The sequence below is a fragment of the Lactuca sativa genome, chromosome 9 (assembly GCF_002870075.4).
Source record: "Lactuca sativa cultivar Salinas chromosome 9, Lsat_Salinas_v11, whole genome shotgun sequence".
NCBI lineage: Eukaryota > Viridiplantae > Streptophyta > Magnoliopsida > Asterales > Asteraceae > Lactuca > Lactuca sativa.
The window spans coordinates 152,857,868-152,878,739 of NC_056631.2; the positions used below are offsets into that span (position 1 = coordinate 152,857,868).

General features: G+C 34.8%; 1 protein-coding gene across 1 annotated transcript; it reads left to right on the plus strand.

The window, feature by feature from the left end:
- The first annotated feature begins 11,146 nt into the window (after window positions 1-11,146).
- Window positions 11,147-13,636, plus strand: LOC111895778 (uncharacterized). The gene is made up of 2 exons (XM_023891843.1): window positions 11,147-11,394; window positions 11,891-13,636. The coding sequence occupies exons 1-2, from the start codon at window positions 11,350-11,352 to the stop codon at window positions 13,316-13,318; spliced, it is 1,473 nt and encodes a 490-aa protein (XP_023747611.1). The 5' UTR covers window positions 11,147-11,349; the 3' UTR covers window positions 13,319-13,636.
- The last annotated feature ends 7,236 nt before the right edge of the window (window positions 13,637-20,872 follow it).

Genomic DNA, 20,872 nt, shown 5'->3' on the forward strand with positions numbered 1-20,872 from the left:
GATAGAATGGATAAACGACCAAGTTTAAGGCATAAATAGGCGGGATAGAATCACAATTCAGTTATGTGGAGGGAGCTGGTGTACATCTCCTAGGTAACGCGTAAGAGTATGCCATGTGGCGCATACATGTTCTAAACATAACTCAATTTTTTTTGCTAAAAGTGTATACCGGATTCTTATATATATTGAACGTGGATGATATAAATTTTTATATATTTATTTGTGTGTGTATTATAGTGGGTAAATCCAAGGATATAAACAAATAAGTTAAGAGCTTGAACAATATTCTTCATAAGCCTTAACAAGGTGAGTAAATAATATTACTTGGTAAGAATGACTTAGATCATATTTTGATATATATATATATATATATATATATATATATATATATATATATATATATATATATATATATATATATATCTTAGTTGTAGATGTTTTATATGATAATGGTTCCGAGCTTGGCCGGCAAAAATCCAAGGGAATGTATTAATATCCTTCCATTGTGAAATGATAAAGTCCACATGGCAAAAATGTGACTTATTCTTTGATGTTAACAACCATCGTGAAAATGGTGAGACATGTGGCGGTTAAATGGTAAAGTCTACATGGTGACATGTAACTTATTTACTGATGTCTATAACCATGACGAAAATGGTGAGTCATATGGAGAGTGATAAAATCTATATAGTGAAAATGTGGCTTAGTTATATATGTCACTAACCATAGCAGAAAAGGCGAGACATGTGGTATATACTAAGTCGATACTTAACATGGTGAAAATATGTAAGTGTGTGGAATTGTTTGTTTTAGTTATGCTATATTATTGATTGTTGAATTGTTATAGTTTGGTTGGATTATTACTCAATAAGCTTTTAAGCTTACACTTGATTGATGTTAGTTGTTATAGGAACAAGTAATATGGACAAAAGGAAATGTGCTTTGGAGTGATCGTAATTAGGAATAGTTATGCTTTTGGTTGTATGCCTTTTTAAACATGGCTTGATCCTTGGGAATATTTTGCATGTTTTGAATTTATGATTACTACTTGTAATGATGACTTGATTTAAACGTTCATCGTGGTATGCTTTAAAATGACGATTTTTTTGTGTATTTTATGTAGAATGGTCAGGTATTATAGTCACATCAACCAGCTCGACCTTGAGACAATATAAATTTCAATGTGATCTACATGTATGAAGAATGGTGTTAGGGTGTAAATGAGATTAAGAGGTTGTTGGTGGAAGAAGTGGATGGTGTATGATGTGGTTAAGTGGTGATTCTTGTTTGTTTGGTTTGGTTGATTAGATATTATCCTTATTAGGTGTGCGATCCGTGTATTACACGGATTAATTAAAAAAAAATATGAAAGCGTAAATATATCAACTTATATTGGTTAAGTAATATATATTATTTATTAACCCACTTTAAATTAAGATATGCAAATTGAGAAGAAAAATAAAATATTGTCAATTCACTTTTTTTATTAAGATTTGCAAATTGAGAAAAAAAAAACTCATTAAATAATGATGTGAAAATATTTGAAATCTAGAAGCAAATAATGTTCATGAAGATACAAGTGTATTCCATCTCCTTCACTATGTATCCAACCTCCTTCACTATGATAAAGTGAACGTTAATTTTGGAATTGAATACCAGTATAGTGAATTTTACCTTAAGTTTAGGAGTTTTGAAATCAAAAGAAAGATAAACATTTTTTTTAAAAGATTTGTCATTTATTATCATATTTATTATAATTATTACCTAGAAATTCACAAATCAAAGATTACTATTTACATTAATATGCATTAATTAATATATTAATAAAATTAATTAATATGAGATTATATTTAGTATGTTGAATTTAAATAAAAAGAGAAAAGTAAAACACATAAAAATAACTAGTGGATATAGACTAAAAGCCCATATTTTCATACCAAAAATCCACAAATCCAAACTGAAAAACCGAATGTATTAGAAACTGAAACCATATGGGTTTTGCAACTAGAAAACCTACATATACGGTTTTGGTTCAGTTTTAAATATAAAAAAAAAAAAAAAAAAAAAAAAAAAAAAAAAAAACCTACCCAAACCGACATATGCTCAACCTTAGACATAAACTATCATCTTTAGTAAACCATAGGCATGATTTATGTCATTTTGCCAAAAATAAATTTCTAGGAATCGATAAAGTTAAATAGACATGGATAAAACTCATAGATTTGACCAAACTATAGGGACTATTTATGTCATTTAATTGACTTTATAATAATTATCATCCACCAAGCGCTAGTGTGGCAGGCCTTCTTTTGTGGGCTTTGGAGGGTGTTTGGTTAAAACCCACTCTATTTTTGTGCTTCACCATTTGTTTAAAACCATATAAGGTTTTATCTTCCGATTAAAATATCAAACTACAATAAATCTCTAACAATTTTCCAACCTAAAGGAAAATGGAATACTTTGACAGCATACTCAGTTTTGGATTTTATCCAGATAATCAATGGAGTTTTAATCTTCTTTCATAAAATATACAAGGTATGTCTTTATTCCGGTTTACAACTTTGGTATACAGTTTGATGAAAATTGGAATGTTTTTACGAACATATTATTCAATTACTGTTATATAGATAAATGTTGGTATATAGAAATAGATATTACTAAATTATTGTGAATATTATATTCAAATGTTTGAATATTGTTTAAAAGTTTAATTGCAGTCTATGTGTGTTGCTAGTAGTTATCATAAATCTCTTAACATCAACAGTTTGGCATATCATTATGCATAAATTGTATATGTTATGTCAACATATATCGATATGGCAACCGATTAATTTTAAAGTAACTATTTGTTGAACATTGGCGTATTGGTACTTACGAAGTATATGTACATTTGCTTCAAGAATATATATATATATATATATATATATATATATATATATATATATATATATATATATATATATATATATATATATATATATATATATATATATTTGTGTGTGTGGGTGGGAGGGGGGGGGGGGGGGGGGGGGGGGTCGATAACTTATAGGGTAACGACCTAAGCTTTATGCATAAATTTAGACACTCAAGACTTTTTTTGTATACAACTTAATATTTAAATCTGTTATCGTGTTAATAAAATACTATTTTGACTGACTATTTCTACTTTATTTGGTTTCCAACATCTTCAAAGAGTGTTAATCGTCTTCTATGCCAACATAAATTTTTATTGTAACAAAACAAATGCATGTCAAAAATCATCGATTCCAAAACTCAAGAACATAGGGATTGATTCACAAAAAATTAAGAAGAAATTGTATGTGTGTGATCAAATGTAGGTTTTTAAAAATGGAATATCATATGCAACACATTAACAAGAATTTATTTCTTCAAAATGAAACACACGATCTAAAAAAATCCGTGGTACGTCTAGAAATTGATGAAGATTGAAGACATGACCAAGGTTGTATCAATCCATTTGATGATTTGATCGATACATCGAAAAAAATAAGTTCCAAGCTTGGATTTAATGGATATGATTAGGAAAAACTTCATCCTAATTTTTTCCACACACAGACACATATTTATGACTTGCATTATAACACAAATAAAATTAGGAAGCGTTCTTAAACACATGATTCCATGAAGTATATGTACATTTGGAAAGAAATCTGCCAACAACGATCTGGAAAAATACAATACATACCATAAATAAAAAATGGGACAAAAATAAAAACTGTGCGTGAGCCGCCCATCCCGGGAAACGAAGTACACTTTGGTGAGCTAGAAGCAGCCAAATATAGGGGAAGGGGCGGTGGGCTTAGTAAATATAGTATATAGTTCCACTTGGTTAATAGTGCCTCAGCTCGGTTGAGTCATTTTTTTCGCTAGACTTGCAACCGACTTGTTTTAGTATAAATAAATTTTGATCTATGATAAAGGCATAAGATTTGTTCGCTGGAGCTCATCACTAAAGAATGGTAGTTTTACTTTTGGGATTTGGAGAATAACTTCTTCGTGTGAGCGGCAAACGTAAAAGGTTGTTCGGTCTCCCCCGCTCTTGTATGAGGTGTGTTGCCACTGTCTCTTTCCTATTTTCGAGTTTAAGCGAAAATACAAATATACCCACTGTCTCTTTCCCATGAATTAAATCGGTATGACATTAGAACTGCTAAACTCGAAAATGTTGTTTAAATTAAATATACCCAAGGTTCTAAATGGCGTGAGGCGTGGCCTGGCGGCAAGGTCAAACCTCAATCTTAACGAGCCACGATGAACCATTATGATTTTCAAGGCGTGATGTAAGGGGACGATTTTGTATTAATTTATAATTATATTACCATATAAATATAAATTTATATTAAATATAACTACTTTTTAGAAATGTTATATCAATAACTAATAATAAAAAGTTAACAAAAACACAATACCTGTATCCCAGATTTGAAAAGACATAACAAAGAGCAAAAAAAGTTTCAAACGAAAAAACACATGTGATAACACGCTATAACACGTCATGATACATCATATCACGTCTTATCATGTGTCACGCCTAACAACAACGTTATTAAGCTTTTCATAGCGATGAATTCACACCTCACGTCGTGGCACGTCTTGGCGTGCGTCATGACGTGCCTTTTAGAACACTGAATATACTAGTACTATATTATTATACTATCAAGATTTTATTAGCTTAAAAATTATGTTATGGTTATTCTAAATAATATTTTATCATGTACAAAAATATTTTTAATTTTACTAATTAAGTATATTATCTAATAATAATGAATAATAAACTTATATATTTACTAAGCTTTATGTTACTAAACTTATAGTCATGATTTAAAAGCATTTTAAGTTGTAGTAACTAAATTTTTTTATTAGGTAAATTAAAAAATCAAACCATTATGATAAGAGAAAATTATTAAACTGACGAGAAACATCAATTGCTTAACTATTTTTTTATCAAACATTAACAATTGTCCCAAATAACCCTTGAATATTGTTTGTCTTTTGAATACTGTTTCGTCTTTTCGTCTAAAGTTTCGTCTTTTTGTTTACTATTTTGGTTTTACTATAAGAACATTCATTGTTTGGACTAAAACCATAGGTATAATTTTACCTACTTTATTCTTTCGGTTGGGTTACAATTTTTCTCTTTTTTGTTTGTTATTTTTTTTTTTTTTTTAAAAAAAAGCATCAAATAAATAGTTTATATTGAATCATATAAACAGTAACACACATTTCATAAGAGATATAGTATGATACCCTTCATAAGAAATGCTAGAAATATAGTTATCTTTGTGTATAATGAAAATATGTTGATTGATCAAATATGAACATAAATTTTTAGATGCAATTAAAATATATGAAAACTAATATAAACTGTTTATCACAAAAGATATCATACATCAATAATTTTTTTACCCAGCTTCAAACAAAATAAAATAATCATAACTTTCTTTAAATTAATTATATATGGACGTCCTACATTAGTAATATAAGGAATCACATTTACATAAACTAACTAAAATGTTAAAATGAAAAAGAAAAATAAAATATACTAATAATAAAAAAAAAATTTCTTTGAGAAACCTATTATGTAATTTTTTTTCATGAGACTTGTAGGTGTAAAGATGTAGCAATTTCATAATTTTGACAGTTATATTTTTAATTTATAAATAACTATCAATGGTAAAAATTCATATGATTAAAATCATACTTCAATCAAATTAGTATACATATTCTTTTTGTTTTTTTTTTAAATAAAAATGTATAAAATATATAAAAGTTGAATATTTATTAAGATTAATAAGAAAAAATAGCAAATAAACTATAAAATCTATAATGAAATATTTTTAAAACACAATATTTAATAAATTTTAGTTTAATTTTTAATATAATTTAATTTTTATAAAAGTATATGAACATTAAATAAATTTATAATTAAAAAATAAGTCCAATCTGTATTATTCCATTATTTACTTTCTATAAAAGAAAAACAAAAACTAAACCCAAAATCAAAAAATCGACCAAACCATATACCCCACAAAAATCAATATAGTGTGTGTTTATTTTATAAAAAATGATATTAGTGGTTCGATTTGGTTTTTTATTATAAATCCACCCAGTAAAACTGAACTAACCCATGAGTTTAAAAATCGACCCAACACCTACCCATCGTGTGTGTGTGTGTATATATATATATATATATATATATATATATATATATATATATATATATATATTATGTTTAAGAAATAATAACTATGTTACTATGTTTGATTTATGATATGTTCCTAGACAAAATTGAAGTTATTTTAATACTTTTACCCTATTTATCCTTGCATAGTTATTTTAGTATGTTTAAATTGGGTACTGTATCATTTATAGCAGCCTTCTTTCAATTGATTTGAACTAAAAAAATCAGAAAACTGTGAACCCACAAAACTCACGGTTTCAAACCGAAAACATATAAATCCAAACCAAAAAATTGACCGATAAAAAAACCGAACCCATATGAGTATTAAAATTAAAAAAACTGACCTTCTATAGTCTGGTTTAGTCTTAGCCATAAACCAAACCAACTCGACCTACTTTCCATTAAATAAAAATTGTTTCCCTAATAAAGTTTAGTCTTTCTATGTCCTTCAACAAAATTTAATTTTTTATTTCAAACAATAAGACCGTAAATATCATCTCTATATAATACATTGTTTTTTATTAGATTATTCAAGTAGAAACGGTGTAACATAGAGAAAATTGATTTTATTGATTTTTTCTCAACAAATAAAAATAAAAATTTCATTTAAAATAGAGAAGTCAAACTCGAACAACTAAAGAAATATGATTTTTTTTTTAGGTAATGAATTATGACTTATTACATATTTAGTCACTTTTTTCACAAATGATTCCAATTAAATTCATATTTGTTGTTCAATAAATATCATTATAACTGAGTATTACATGCATAACCGATTTACCTTTATGATCGGCTATTGCAGCTATTGTAGGTATAACCGGTTTACCTTTTAAAAAAAACATCAGTAAACTTACATTTATTGTCCAAGAAGAAAACATTAAATTCGTATTTTATTACACCATTTACCGAACTAACTTTTGAAAATGTTTACTAACTTTCTTCTTTTTCGGCCATTATCAATTTTTTGGTTATCTTCTCTAACCAACAAAATTCCAAAGAAGAAAGGGAATACTATGGTTGTAAACGAACTGAACATTTGATGAACCGTTCGTGAACCATTTGGTGAAAAGTTTGTTCATGTTCGTTTATTTAATAAACGAATAAACATGACTAAGATATATTTTTCGTTTAGTTAAACGAACGAACATAAACAATTCTCTCGTTCGTTCATTTACGTTTATGAATGTTCATTTATGTTTGTTCGTTTATTCGTTTATGTTCGTTTGTTTACTTATGATTGTTTGAAATACCATTTTACATGTTCATTTAAAAAAAATTACAGAAAGCACATTCTCCTCCTTCTTATCTTTGTTGACATACCTCATGCCCTTCCTTTTAGATTGCGAAAACCAGCATACCCCACGTTCTTACGATCCTACCTGAATCTTCCTTTTTAAATTGTGTGTCACCAGTACCCACCTCCATTCAAGGATGTAATAGTTATGTTGGAATTTGAGTGTTAAATGATTAGAGGTTTGAATTAAGTTTTAGGTTTACATTTGAGTTTGAATCGATTTTGATGTATGTTGAAGCAGAAGTGGCGGTAGTGGTAGAGGTGGCGAAATAACCAAGGTGGATATGGTGGTGGCATTGGTGGAGGGTTAGTGGTGGCTATAGTGGTAGTGGTGTAGGTATTGGTGGTAGAGCTGGCAGAGGTGGTGGTAGTGGAGGCAGAAGAAGTGGTAGTAGAAGTGATGGTTGTGGCTATAGTGGTAGTAAAAATGGCCTTGACGAAGGTGGTGGGGGAAAGCGGAGTTGGTGATGCCAGTATGTAATATTCATATATGAATATACTAAATTTCATATTAACATATGAACATTACATCGCCCCGTCGCGATGGTACTCCGGAACGCTAGAGTGGCAATGAATAAATATGTGGGATGGATTCATTCTTGCATTCCCAATATTTTTTCATTCTAAAATTAACTTACCCCCACCCCCTCCTCCTCTTAACCAGATCGCAATTGAGACTTCAAAGTTCAATCGTAGCATTGAATAGACATGTCAATGGGTCAGGCTTGGAGTGAATCATCATTGATCCAAACCCTTTAAAAAAAATTCAAAACATAGCCCGACCCGTTCTAATAACCCTTTGGGTTTGTAATAATCTAATCCATACTCATATCCACTAAATCACAAGTATCCACCAAATCAACGAATACCCAACCCATTAACTCGATCTTTTTACATCATTAATTTCATAATTTTGATGTGTGCCACAATATAATATTTCTCAAAAAAGTTAAAATGTCTATTTAAACAATATGAAATACTCAACATCCATTAGAATAAACATTACTTAATAGTTAACAATCAAAATCCAATAGGAATACATTTAATAAGATCCACTCCCAACCCACTACAATAAACATTAGTTTATATATATATATATATATATATATATATATATATATATATATATATATATATATATATATATATATATATATATATATATATATATATATATATATATATATATATGAGACATGTTAAAAGTGGAGCGAATCGACAATGATCCACATCCAACCCATTTAATAAACGTAAATGGGTATGGGTAGTATATGAGTAAATGAATCAAAAATTAAAATCCAAACACATAACATTATTAAAAATTTGAAATGAATTAGAGTGAAAATTCGTTCCATTAAGAGGTTTAATATTAAACAATATTGATATGTTTTCAACAATAGACTATATCTGTTATATATGTTATATATAGGGTAGAGGTGACAATTGTTGACAAGACACAACAAAAATACCCGACACAAAATGAAATTGAGACAGAACTGAAATTCGAATTCATGTTCGTGTTAAGTGTACAAAACACGATGTCGTGTCGTGTCGTGTTCATGTTTAAAATTCGACACGAAATTGACACGATTTAACATTTATTTGTCGTGTTTTTCGTGTTTGTCGTGTTTGTCGTTTGCCGTGTTATGTATGATTAAATATTAATTATATAAACTATTTTTTTATTATGTTATCTTTGTCGTGTCGTTTCGTGTTTGTCATTTTTTGATCGGTTCGTTTTCGTGTAAGTTAGAAAAACATGACATCGTATCGTATCGTTTTCGTGTTACATAAAACATTGTCGTATCAGACAAAAACACAACACAATAATCCGATTTGTCACCCTAATATAGGTTCTATTACTCATAATACAGTACAAGAAAAGTAAAAGACGAATAGTATTATTTATATCATTAATATAACAAAAGAAAATGTTTGCAATCAATCGCACAACTATTTATGTGAGTATTAAATCTTAAAATAATAGATTAAAATTTCGTGAAAAAAAAAATTATATTCATTTTAAGCAAAAAAACAAAAAATGCTATTTGTTTTATACAAAAAAAGGAAGTGGACAGAGCATGATTAGGTATTTTTGTCTTTTAACATCATATTTTCTTAAAATGGTATAAGTTGATTTAGTTTTAAAGGCTTTATTTTCAAAAGTTGGCAGCAACCATAGAATCTTAATAAAACCCTATGCTACATGTTTGTAATAAAAGTTGAGAGGTGTTTGTTGTAATATCGGCAATGAAACAATTTCACAAAGTGTTATATATTTATTAATTTAAAAAGGTGGTATTCGGTTAGGTCCAAGCTGATTAATTACTACTGATCTAGTAGACACTTGTTAAGTTAACCGGTAAAAAATATTGTGTGGTATTAACAACCATTATGGACTAATAGATGAAAAAAAATAATATCTATCAAGTTTATAATATTACAATAGAATAACATATAGTATATAATAAAATAAATTTCATCTAAAAGTATTTTAGTTAGATAAATTATATTTAAAAAGAGAAAATTATGGATTATAGGGCATAATTGACTAATATATTAAAAATCTGATTAAAAGAGATAATGATTCTTACTAAATTGAACATTCTAATAAAATATGTTTAGAAGTATGATGTGCATTCTAAATGAATATGTTTATGAATATGAAATTATTTTTTTATTTAATAAAAAAAAATCTTTCTTGGCATAATATGACACACAAAGACATCATTTAGTTTAATAGCATGCTAAATAATTACATTTCATGAACTAGTTTAAATCAAAATACTAAAGAATCTTAGAAAGAAAAACAATTTCTATTTTGTATTTTCGAGGAATATGATACAAGAAAAATATTCGTGAAGTAAAATATATGAAAAAAAATAAGAATATCTTAATTTTTCAAGAAGTTGAGAGCAACAAAAACCATCATCTTCAATTGCCTATCTCACATGTTCAATTAGAGCAACAAAACATCTTGTTCTTATGTTTTCACGAATCTTTAAGTTGTCAAATGATACTAAGCGTGCGCGCGCGCGCACGCACACACACACACACACACACACACACACATATATATATATATATATATATATATATATATATATATATACACACGGAGAAAGTTCAAACAAAAACAATTATGAAATATAAACCGTGAGAACAAAATTTAATCACATATGAATAGTTTAATAATATGCAAATAAAATGGTTTAATCACATTTGAATAGCTTAATCACATGTGAATAAGAATATTTTATCATATATGAATAACTTAATCACATACGATTAATATATATGGTAAAAACTTTATTAAAATATAAAAGAATTTATATATATATATATATATATATATATATATATATATATATATATATATATATATATATATATATATATATATATATATATATATATATATATAATGAAATGAAGAAAGAAATGGCTTAAGTGCATGAGTTATGAAATAATGTGTTGATCGCTAATTGACAAGGTAGACAACTATACCACCAAAACAAAATAAAGCCGTTAAATGAAATGGTCCCTTACAAAGCTTGTCACTTTGCCTTTTGACAACTACATCTCATTATTTATCTCTTTTCCCTCATCTTTTTATAATTAATTTTAAGGACTCCAACTCACACATAATTGACAGATAACCATCATGTGAATGCCAGTCACTCCCCCATAAAAAGTTCCTTGCTTTTAAGCCCTATTTGTGGTTCTTCCTCTCACATACATTCTCCCACTCTTTTTCTGTTTTCCATTTTTGACAACCTTATCATTCTCTTTCTCTTAATTCACCTTCTCTCACAAGACCAAATCAAACACCAAACATCTCCATCCTGCACCCATGACTACCGAGGTTACTGTAGCCGATCATCCTGCTCTCCATGAGGTTTGAATTTCGGGTTTCTTATTTTCTCTGTTCTTCATTATATGTGCGTGGTATGATATGATTGAATCTTGATTGGGGTTGGTTTTGATTTGATTATACGAGTTCATCTTTAGTTAAACGTAGTAGCGACCTTAGTAGTTATCTGGCTGTCTGTTTTTTGTAACTTCTTAATTTTCTCTTAGTCGAGTAATATGTTTCTTCATGGATCTAATTGGATGAATATCTGATCTAATTATATGGATATATGCTAAAAGAGTTTCTTTATTATTAGTCAGAATATATACACGGATTAGTTCTTTTAGAATTGTTTGATTTGAGGATATCAGGGTATGCCCTGTAAAACAGATCAAATTTCCAACCTGAAAAAAAGTTAGTTCAATAACTCAGTATGCATGGCGTGTACTTGAATAATTAAAAAAATTTGTTATACTAAGATATGGCAGTTTATAACAAACGGGATGAACGTAAATACCATACATATTCAAATATATTGCAGGAAGTCAGCAAAGCGATCGATGGAGATCATGTCAAAGCAGTTGAACAAGAGGTTGAAACTCACAATACCGAAGAAGTGAAAGATTCACCAAACGTTGTTACTTCGTTAGCTGAAAAGGAAGAGCCAAAGATCGAAGACACACCATCTCCACCAACCGTTGAAGTGCCTGTAACTGTAACTGAAGAAACATGCAAGGAAACCATAACTGAACCTATTACTGTTGAAGACGTGAAGAAGGTTGAAGAGGAAGAAACCCCGAAGACTGAAGTGATCGTTGAGGATATAAAAACCGAAGTTCCAGCCGTTGAAGCAGAAGAAAAGGTAACCGAACCCATTGCAGCCGAAGAAAACGTAACTGAACCCGTTGCATCAGAAGAAAAGGTCACTGAACCCATTGAAGCAGAAGAAAAGATAACTATTACACCTGTTGAAGCAGAAGAAAAGGCAATTGAAACCGTTGAAGCAGAAGAAAAAGTAACTGAACCTGCTGAAGTAGAAGAAGCAAAGATTGAAGTAATGGCTACCGATAACGAAACCAAAGTGCCTTCAGTTGAAGTAGAAGAAAAGATAACCGAACCAGTTAACATTGAAGAAAAGCCAACGACTGAGGTGGCGGCAGTTGAAGAAACCCCAGTTACTAAAGTTGAATCGGAAGAAAAGAAGGTTGAAGCAATATCGGAAGAGATAAAGACCGAGGAGACTAAAGATGGCGTTGAAGAGGTGGTGCCGGAGACTGCTGAGAAAGAAAAGGAAGCAACCGCTGATATTTCTGAAAAGACCGAAGAGAAAACAGAAGTTGCAGAGGCAGTGGCGGAGATCGCTGAAAAGAACGTAGATGAACAAGTGTCTGTGAAAGAAGCAGTTCCTGAGGTTGAAGACAAGAAAGAAGATGATCCAGTAGTTCCAAAAGTAGACTCGGTTCCTGCTGATGAGATTGCTATGAAGAAACAAGAGGATTCTGATATTGTTGAAAAGAACGTAGATGAACAAGAAGTTGTTGCTAAAGACTTGCCTGAAATTCCTGAAACGAAAGAAGAACCCAAAGTAGTGGAGTGTGCTAAGGAAACCGAAACTGTAGAAACAAAAGAGGTCCCTGAAGATAAAACAACTGTTGTCGAACCAATTAATAAAGAACTTGAATCCGCTACAACTGATGCGCCAAAAGAAAATGGAGTTGCAAATGAAACTAAGGTAGAGGAAGCTGTTCAAACCAATGAAACTGCATCAAAAGAAGAGAAACCTGTTGATGAAACAAAATCAACTGAATCTGCTCCTAAAGAAGAAGAGAAAACTACCCAAAAGCCATCGATTAGCATTATGGGGAAGGTTAAAAAGTCGTTCATGAAAGCGAAGAAAGCTATCACTGGGAAGAATACCACGAGTCCAAAGACTCCGGTTCAGGAAACTAAAGAAGAGGAGAAGGCTTAATTAATCCTCCGAAACGGGTGGAAAAAAGGAAGAGAATGTGGTATAATTGTTTGTTGTGTGAGTACATTTTTTGTGTCTGTTTGTTTTTTGTCTGACGTTTTGGTGCCTATATAACTGGCTTGAATTTGTTTAGGAAGCATGCATGCTATCTTTTGGTGTGTATAATAGTTGGAGGTTTTGATTTGGGTTTCGTCATTTGTATAGGTTCGTCTTATTCTTTTTATTATTGTCGAACTTATTGTTTGGTCATATACTCATGTGTTGGTATTGTAATTATAAAAAGATATTGAATGTGAATATTATATATATATTGGTTAATACTTTTCTTTTCATTTACCAAAAATCCTCTGCTTTTTTAGCATTGGAGGCTGCTTTAAATGACTTTGAGGCTGTCAGTCCCCCATCATATTCTGTAGCTTCCTTTTGTGTACTTGAAGATTCCTTTCTGTCAATAAACATCAACATATTGGAAAAGCCTCTTACAAGTCAAAAGATTCCATGAACAAGAAACTGACAGCGGAGTTGTGTTAACTTTTTTGAATCTTTGCATAGAAATGAAAAAAAGAGTGAATTACAGTTTTAGTCCCTAAGGGTTGGTCAAAAATTCTATTTTGGTCCTTAAGTTTAGAATATGATAGTTTGCATGTTTTAACAAATTAGAGTATCGGTCCATCTATCCTTATAAAAAAAATAGAATATTACAAAAATGGTCCATGTGGTATGGCATAATAGACAAACTTGGTCCTTGCATTATTTGGATAGTACAAACTTGGTCCCTCCATTAAACGACGTTAATCACTTTCCGTCTAATGTCATCACGTGCATAGCATGTGAAGGTATTTTCGTCCTTTTACGTAGCTCCTTCAATTGCCATTGTATCAGTATTTTGGCTTGTCGATCTCTCTCTTTCACCTCAATATTTCATCTCCAACTCTCTCTTTCTTCTCCGACCCGTTACACACAAATACAAGAATCATCGTTTGTTTCTGTAGTCGAGGAGCTGTAATCCTGACATCATGGATCGACAACAACCCAGGTTGAAGGTTTTGGGCATGCTCGAAGTCTGGATCGAAGTGCCCATTCATTGTATGGGTCGATCCACAAATGTGCCTTAGATCCATGCAAATCATACTCAACTTGTTGAGGGGAAGAAACAGGCTCGAAGAAGCTCTTCAACATGCTAGAATGTTCAAGTTTTTATTCATATTTACTTGGGTTTTAATTTTCCTTTTTATTTGGTTGAAGATATGAACCGCGTAGCAGGTGGTGTTATGATGCTAGTTTGGGGGCTGTAATAATTTTTTTCCATTTTGTTGTAATGGATGTCTTTGGTGCAATGAAAATGTGGTTGGTGTAATTGACAAGTTTATGGTTTACTTAATGGAAATGTGGTTGGTTTTTGGGCAATGGTACAATTGTATTTTCTTCTACAATATAATGGTTCAATTATTAGTAGTTTAGCAAGAAAAAGATCAAATATTGACTAAGTAATGATCATTACATATACAATGAAAATTATTGGAAAACTTTGTTACCATAATAGGCAAATAAATTACTGTGGTATGAAACCACTTAAAAAAGTTCCACATAATTATCTTAAACACATCCAAGGTGTTGATTGTTTAAAAAAGTACTACAAAAGATCACATATAAGTGCTTTCACAACACAAAAAAAAAAAAACAAACAAAAACAAACATTCTCTTAAATCATTAAACACAAATAAGAGTTCATACGACAACACTTACACCATTGGTCCCTTCCCATTGTCTTTCACATTGTCCTTTTCTTGGCATTTCCCCCTTTCCATTTACTCTCACTTGGTCCACCTTTACCCTTGCAACTCCTAGAGTTACACCCCTTGTTTTTTCATTGCTACAAGTCACTATTACAAACTTTCTTGACAAATTTTGAGTTTGGCTACTCCTTTCATCAAATTATCTTTTCCTTTTCTTCTTAGTCCTACCAGCCTAAACCAATACACTTATAATCAAGATTGAAATGTATATAAGTAATTTGCATCAAATTAGAAAAGGATTATACCTGTCTATGATGGTTTGGTGTAATTAAATTGGTGGTGTAATTGGATGTGGGTGACATGCTTCTCCTATTTATTGGTTAAATGTTGTAATTATACATTTCTCTCCATGTTGTTAACCAATAACAAGGATGTGCCTAGGTTTCAGGAACTCTAACTTCTAATCCATTATCCAACATGTCAAATGTTACAGCTATTCCATGCTTATATTGGATACCAGTTACCTCCAACTAATGATATGTGTATAACATAACCAACTAATGATATTTTTTGTGAGCCAACACAAAAATGTCATGTCCATTCCTGTAACAGCCGAAATTCAGGTACAACCGATTAGCCCTTCATCTTTATTTATTTTCCATTTTGGGCCTTTGTGTTGGGCGAGTACGCTGGGCGTATAAGGAGTACGCTGCGCGTACTCGCGCGCCTCATTTAAACACGTCATCGTCGGGTACGCTGGGCGTACCCAAGGTTACGCCGGGTGTAATCGGTCCAGACCCAAAACCCTAATTTGAGTTGTTGGCTATAAAAGGAATGAGATGGCTTGGTTCCTCAGCCACCATCCTTCAGAAAGAAACCCTAAGAGAGTTGTTCCTTCGTTCACAGCTTGTTTGTGAGTGTTCTAAGCTTTGAGGTGTCATTTCAAGGTAGCAAAAGGAAAGAGGATTCCATTGTGGAGGCTAGAAATTGGTGTGCAAGTGTAGATCCGTGAAAAGCAAAGGTTGGAGCTTCTTCCTAAGGTAAAAAGTTCAGATCTTGCCTTGTAGCTCTTATGGTATGCTTCATGGACCAATTTCTAGGGTTTTGGTCCCAAAGATAGAGACTTTATGAGCAAGTAGTCTCCATTGGCTTAGATCTACCATATTCCAGGTCCATTTGAGTTGTATGTTCATAAAAATGTGACCTTGGACGTATATATTTAGCCATGCATGAGATCTAGATCTTTGGAGTTGAAAAGGAAGGTATTAGAGAGTGTAGGAGCCTTTACAGCCATGCTAAGGCTTAAAGGTTCCGACTTTATGGATTAGGAGGCTTAATGAGAGCCAGATCTAGAAGTTGAAGGAGTGTCTTAACCATTTAAGACAAGAAATATGGTGGGGCTGAATCTGGGATTTACGCTGGGCGTAACTCCCAGTACGCGCAGCGTAAGGGGTTGCGACCCCCGATTGTGACTTATCGATGTACGCCCCGCATACAGAAGCTGGAACGCCCCGCATACTGTGGTCAGTTGACTTTCGTTGACTTTTAGGGTTTGGTCAACATGAGTCAAGGAAGGGTAAAATGGTCTTTTACCCCTCTGTGGGATAATGATAAGGGTGTAGCCTAGTCTTGAAAGTCTATATTAGTTAGAATGATATTTCGTTATGATTAGGCGGGGTTGGGTCTTCGTTTCGAGATTCGGAGATAGCGAGCACGTGAGATTCTAGACTTCCTGCGAGGTGAGTCTTCTCACTATACTGTACCCGGAAGGGTATTTATATGTAACTGAGAGGTCGGATATGTTATGAGTTGTATGCATTGAATATGATAAGTTAACCATTTGTATGTGCTATGTATGCTATGCTTGATATGGGCCGGAAGGCATTTTATGTTATGGGCCGGAAGGCGTTGTGATGTGGTCCGGAAGGTCGATGCGGGTAGGACCGGAAGGTTTACCGGGTCGGGACGAAAGTCCCCTGAGACACATGGACCGGAAGGTCACGGCCCGGAAAGGCGTATGTGCGTAAGTAGTATTTTGGGGAACTCACTAAGCATTTATGCTTACAGTTGTTGTGTTATGTGTTTCAGGTACTAGCGAGGACCGTGGGAAGGCGCCGGCGTGATCTGTACACACTGATGGAGGATTTATGATCTTGGGATTTATATGATTTGTATTACGATATGATACATTGGATCTTTATGACTTGTTCTAGATGAAAACATGTTTTTAAGAAATGAAAAAATTTGTTTTGAAAATTTTCGTTGTTACAAGTTGGTATCAGAGCCTTGGTTTGAGGGATTCGGGTGCACCTTCGGGCGTAACTGAACTCAAACCGAGGATTTGAGAAAAAATTTCAAAAATAAAAGCATAAAATTTTATAAGGGATTTTGTGATAACCAAGGATGAAGAAGTGTGTACGGTCAGCCAGCACCCAAACGGTAAAATCCCCAAATATACCCTTACAATATGTGTTATGAGATATGTTGCGATATGTTATGCATGCTAGAGTAGACTAGGTATTCATATTAGGACTAGAGTGGCCTGATTTGTGATGCCTTAGTCTAGCGGAAATCTGCTGCTATGAGATGCTTTGATAGCGAGTAGGTAAGCAGTGCATAGCAAGAATAGAGTACTCGTGATTTGGGGTCCAAGGAGGAGGACTTGGGGTGAATACTGATCCGGTATAGTCAGTAGTATATGGCCCGTACTACTAAAGATACCGGATCAGTGGGCAGTCCAAGTAAGAATCCTTTGGGTATCGGAGGTCGAGTAGGGTTGCGTTATTGAGTGCGAGTATGCTTGATTTGGTCTCTGATATTTTTATGTTGTATTTCAGAGGCATCATGGTTGGGACACGCCACAGACCTGAGACGAGCGGTGTGAGTGATGAGGAGCTTCGTCAGATGATCCACGATGAGGTGGCTGCGGCTGCAATCCGGGCCGAGATTCCGGAGATGTTTGGGTCTATCAAGACCACGCTGTTGGAGACTTTTGATGAACGGTACGCCGCGGTGACTGAGGCTGCGGCCGCTACAGCTACAGCAGCTGTGGCTGCTGCCAGACCTCAGGGAGGTGACTCGTTGTTGTTCCGGGAGTTCAGCAACATGAAGCCACCCGAGTTTGATGGGACGCAGGACCCGATCGTTGCGATGCGATGGATTGCTGACATTGAGGGATGCTTCTACATGTGTTCATGTCCGGAGCATCTGAGGGTGCGGTTCGCTTTGAACCAGCTCCGCCTGGGAGCAAAGGATCGGTGGAAGTTCGTGACGGCGAACTTCACTCTTGAGGAGATTTCAGCGGTGACTTGGGAGAAATTCACCACCATGTTCAGAGATGAGTATGTTCCCCCAGTGGAGAGGGAACGATTGGTTCAGGAGTTCTTGACCCTCAAGCAGGGTAATGATTCAGTTGCTGTGGTCACCCGGAAGTTTCATGAGAGGGCAATGTTCTGCCCTGAGCAGGTGTCTACTGAGCAGGCACGGATGAGCCAATATTTGGGTATACTGAGGAGGGACATTCGGGAGTTCGTATCGAACTCGACATACTGGACATTTGCTGAGCTCCAGGCAAATGCCCGGAAGAGGGAGATCGAGTTGGAGACCCAGGCCAGGGAGGAGGCCGAGTCTCAGCGGGTGGATCGGCGGCCGGTTCAGTCCCAGCCGGCAGCCAAGCGGACCAAGTCCGCCGATTCGAGGATAGGAGGTCAGAAGGGTCGCACTTGCGGAAAGTGCGGCAAGGGTCATGAGGGGGCTTGTCGATCAGGTGCTTGCTACAAATGTGGCAAGGAGGGGCACATCGCTAGGGATTGCCCCAAGGGATTTATGGTTTGCTTCCATTGCAACCAGACCGGCCATCGGAAAGGCCGAGTGTCCTCAGCTTCTCCAGGGATCTGCGCCTGCTGCTAGGGCTACTGAGGCTCTAATAGTGAAGGCCGAGGCCCCGAGGGCTCGTGGGAGAGCTTTTCAGTTGACTGCGGAGGAGGTCCACGCGGCGCCCGATGTCGTGGCTGGTATGTATTCTTTCGTGTATTTTTTTATGCTGAGATGTTGTGCTTATTTTATGATATGCGTAGGTACTTTTCTTGTGAATTATGTACCTGCCTTGGTATTATTTGACTCGGGTGCGAGTCGGTCTTTTGTATCTCTGGCTTTTAGTCAGCACCTCGGTATTGATCGAGAGGTGATGACTCGACCTCTGAGGGTTTCAATAGCTAATGAGAAAGTGGTATATGCCACCGACGTGATTCGAGGATGTGTGCTCGAGATTTTTGGTGTCGATTTCCCTATAGACCTAGTTCCTATCGCTATGGGAGATGTATGTGTCATCGTGGGCATGGACTGGTTGAGTAAGTTTGGAGCGGTCATTGACTGCGAGAAACAGCTGGTGACTATGCGAGACCCTAGTGGGGGAGTGATTACTATGTATGGCAAGGGGACCCGGTGTGGGTCAGCGTTTTGTTTGGCTGCCAGGGCGAGGCAAAGTTTACAACAGGGCTGTAGTGGATTCATAGCCTATGTGATGGACGCACGAGTGGCCACTGGGACGCCAAGTTCGGTTGACGAGGTTCTGGTAGTGCGCGAGTTCCCGGATGTTTTTCCCGAGGAACTGCCGGGCGTGCCTCCGAAAAGACAAGTGGAGTTCTGTATTGACTTGATTCCGGGAGCAACACCTATTGCCAAGGCGCCTTATCGCCTCGTGCCGCCGGAGATGCAGGAGTTATCCTCGCAGCTTCAGGAGCTGTTGGGGAAGGGGTTTATTCGACCAAGTAGCTCGCCTTGGAGAGCACCAATCCTTTTTGTCAAGAAGAAAGATGGTTCACACCGGATGTGTATCGATTACCGAGAATTGAACAAGTTGACGGTCAAGAACCGGTATCCGTTACCTAGGATCGATGATCTGTTCGATCAGTTGCAGGGGCATCTTGGTTCTCCAAGATAGACTTGAGTTCGGGTTATCATCAGATGAGGGTTCGGGATGAAGATATCCAGAAGACTGCATTTAGAACTCGTTATGGACATTACGAGTTTGTGGTGATGCCTTTTGGGCTCACCAATGCCCCAGTTGCGTTCATGGATCTCATGAACAGGGTGTGCATGCCGATGCTGGATCGGTCGGTGATCGTATTCATTGATGATATTTTGGTATATTCGAGGTCTAGAGAGCAACATGAGGAGCATTTGAGGGAGATCCTTGGAGTTCTGAGATCGGAGAGGTTGTATGCCAAATTCTCCAAGTGTGAGTTCTAGTTACGAGAGGTCCAGTTCCTAGGACACCTTGTTAACCAGAAAGGGATATTAGTCGATCCGGCCAAGATTGAGGCAGTGATGAGATGGGAGGTGCCGAGATCACCCACTGAGATCAGGAGCTTTCTGGGATTGGCCGGCTATTATCGGAGGTTTATTAGGGATTCCTCCAAGATCGCCGTGCCACTTACCAAGATGACCCGGAAGGGTGTTGCATTTTCTTGGGGTCCGGAGCAGAAGTCCTCATTTGAGACCCTTCGTCAGAAGTTGTGCGAGGCCCCGGTGCTCGCACTCCCGGAAGGGATGGAGGATTTTGTGGTATATTGTGATGCATCCATATCTGGGTTAGGGGCAGTGCTTATGCAGAGGGGGCACATTATAGCATATGCATCGAGGCAGCTGAAGCCTCATGAGTCGAGATATCCCACCCACGATATGGAATTAGGGGCTGTGGTGTTTGCCCTCAAGATATGGCGGCACTATCTATATGGGGTTCGTTGTACCATGTACACGGACCACAAGAGTCTGAAGTACTTGATGGATCAGTCAAACCTGAATATGCACCAGAGGT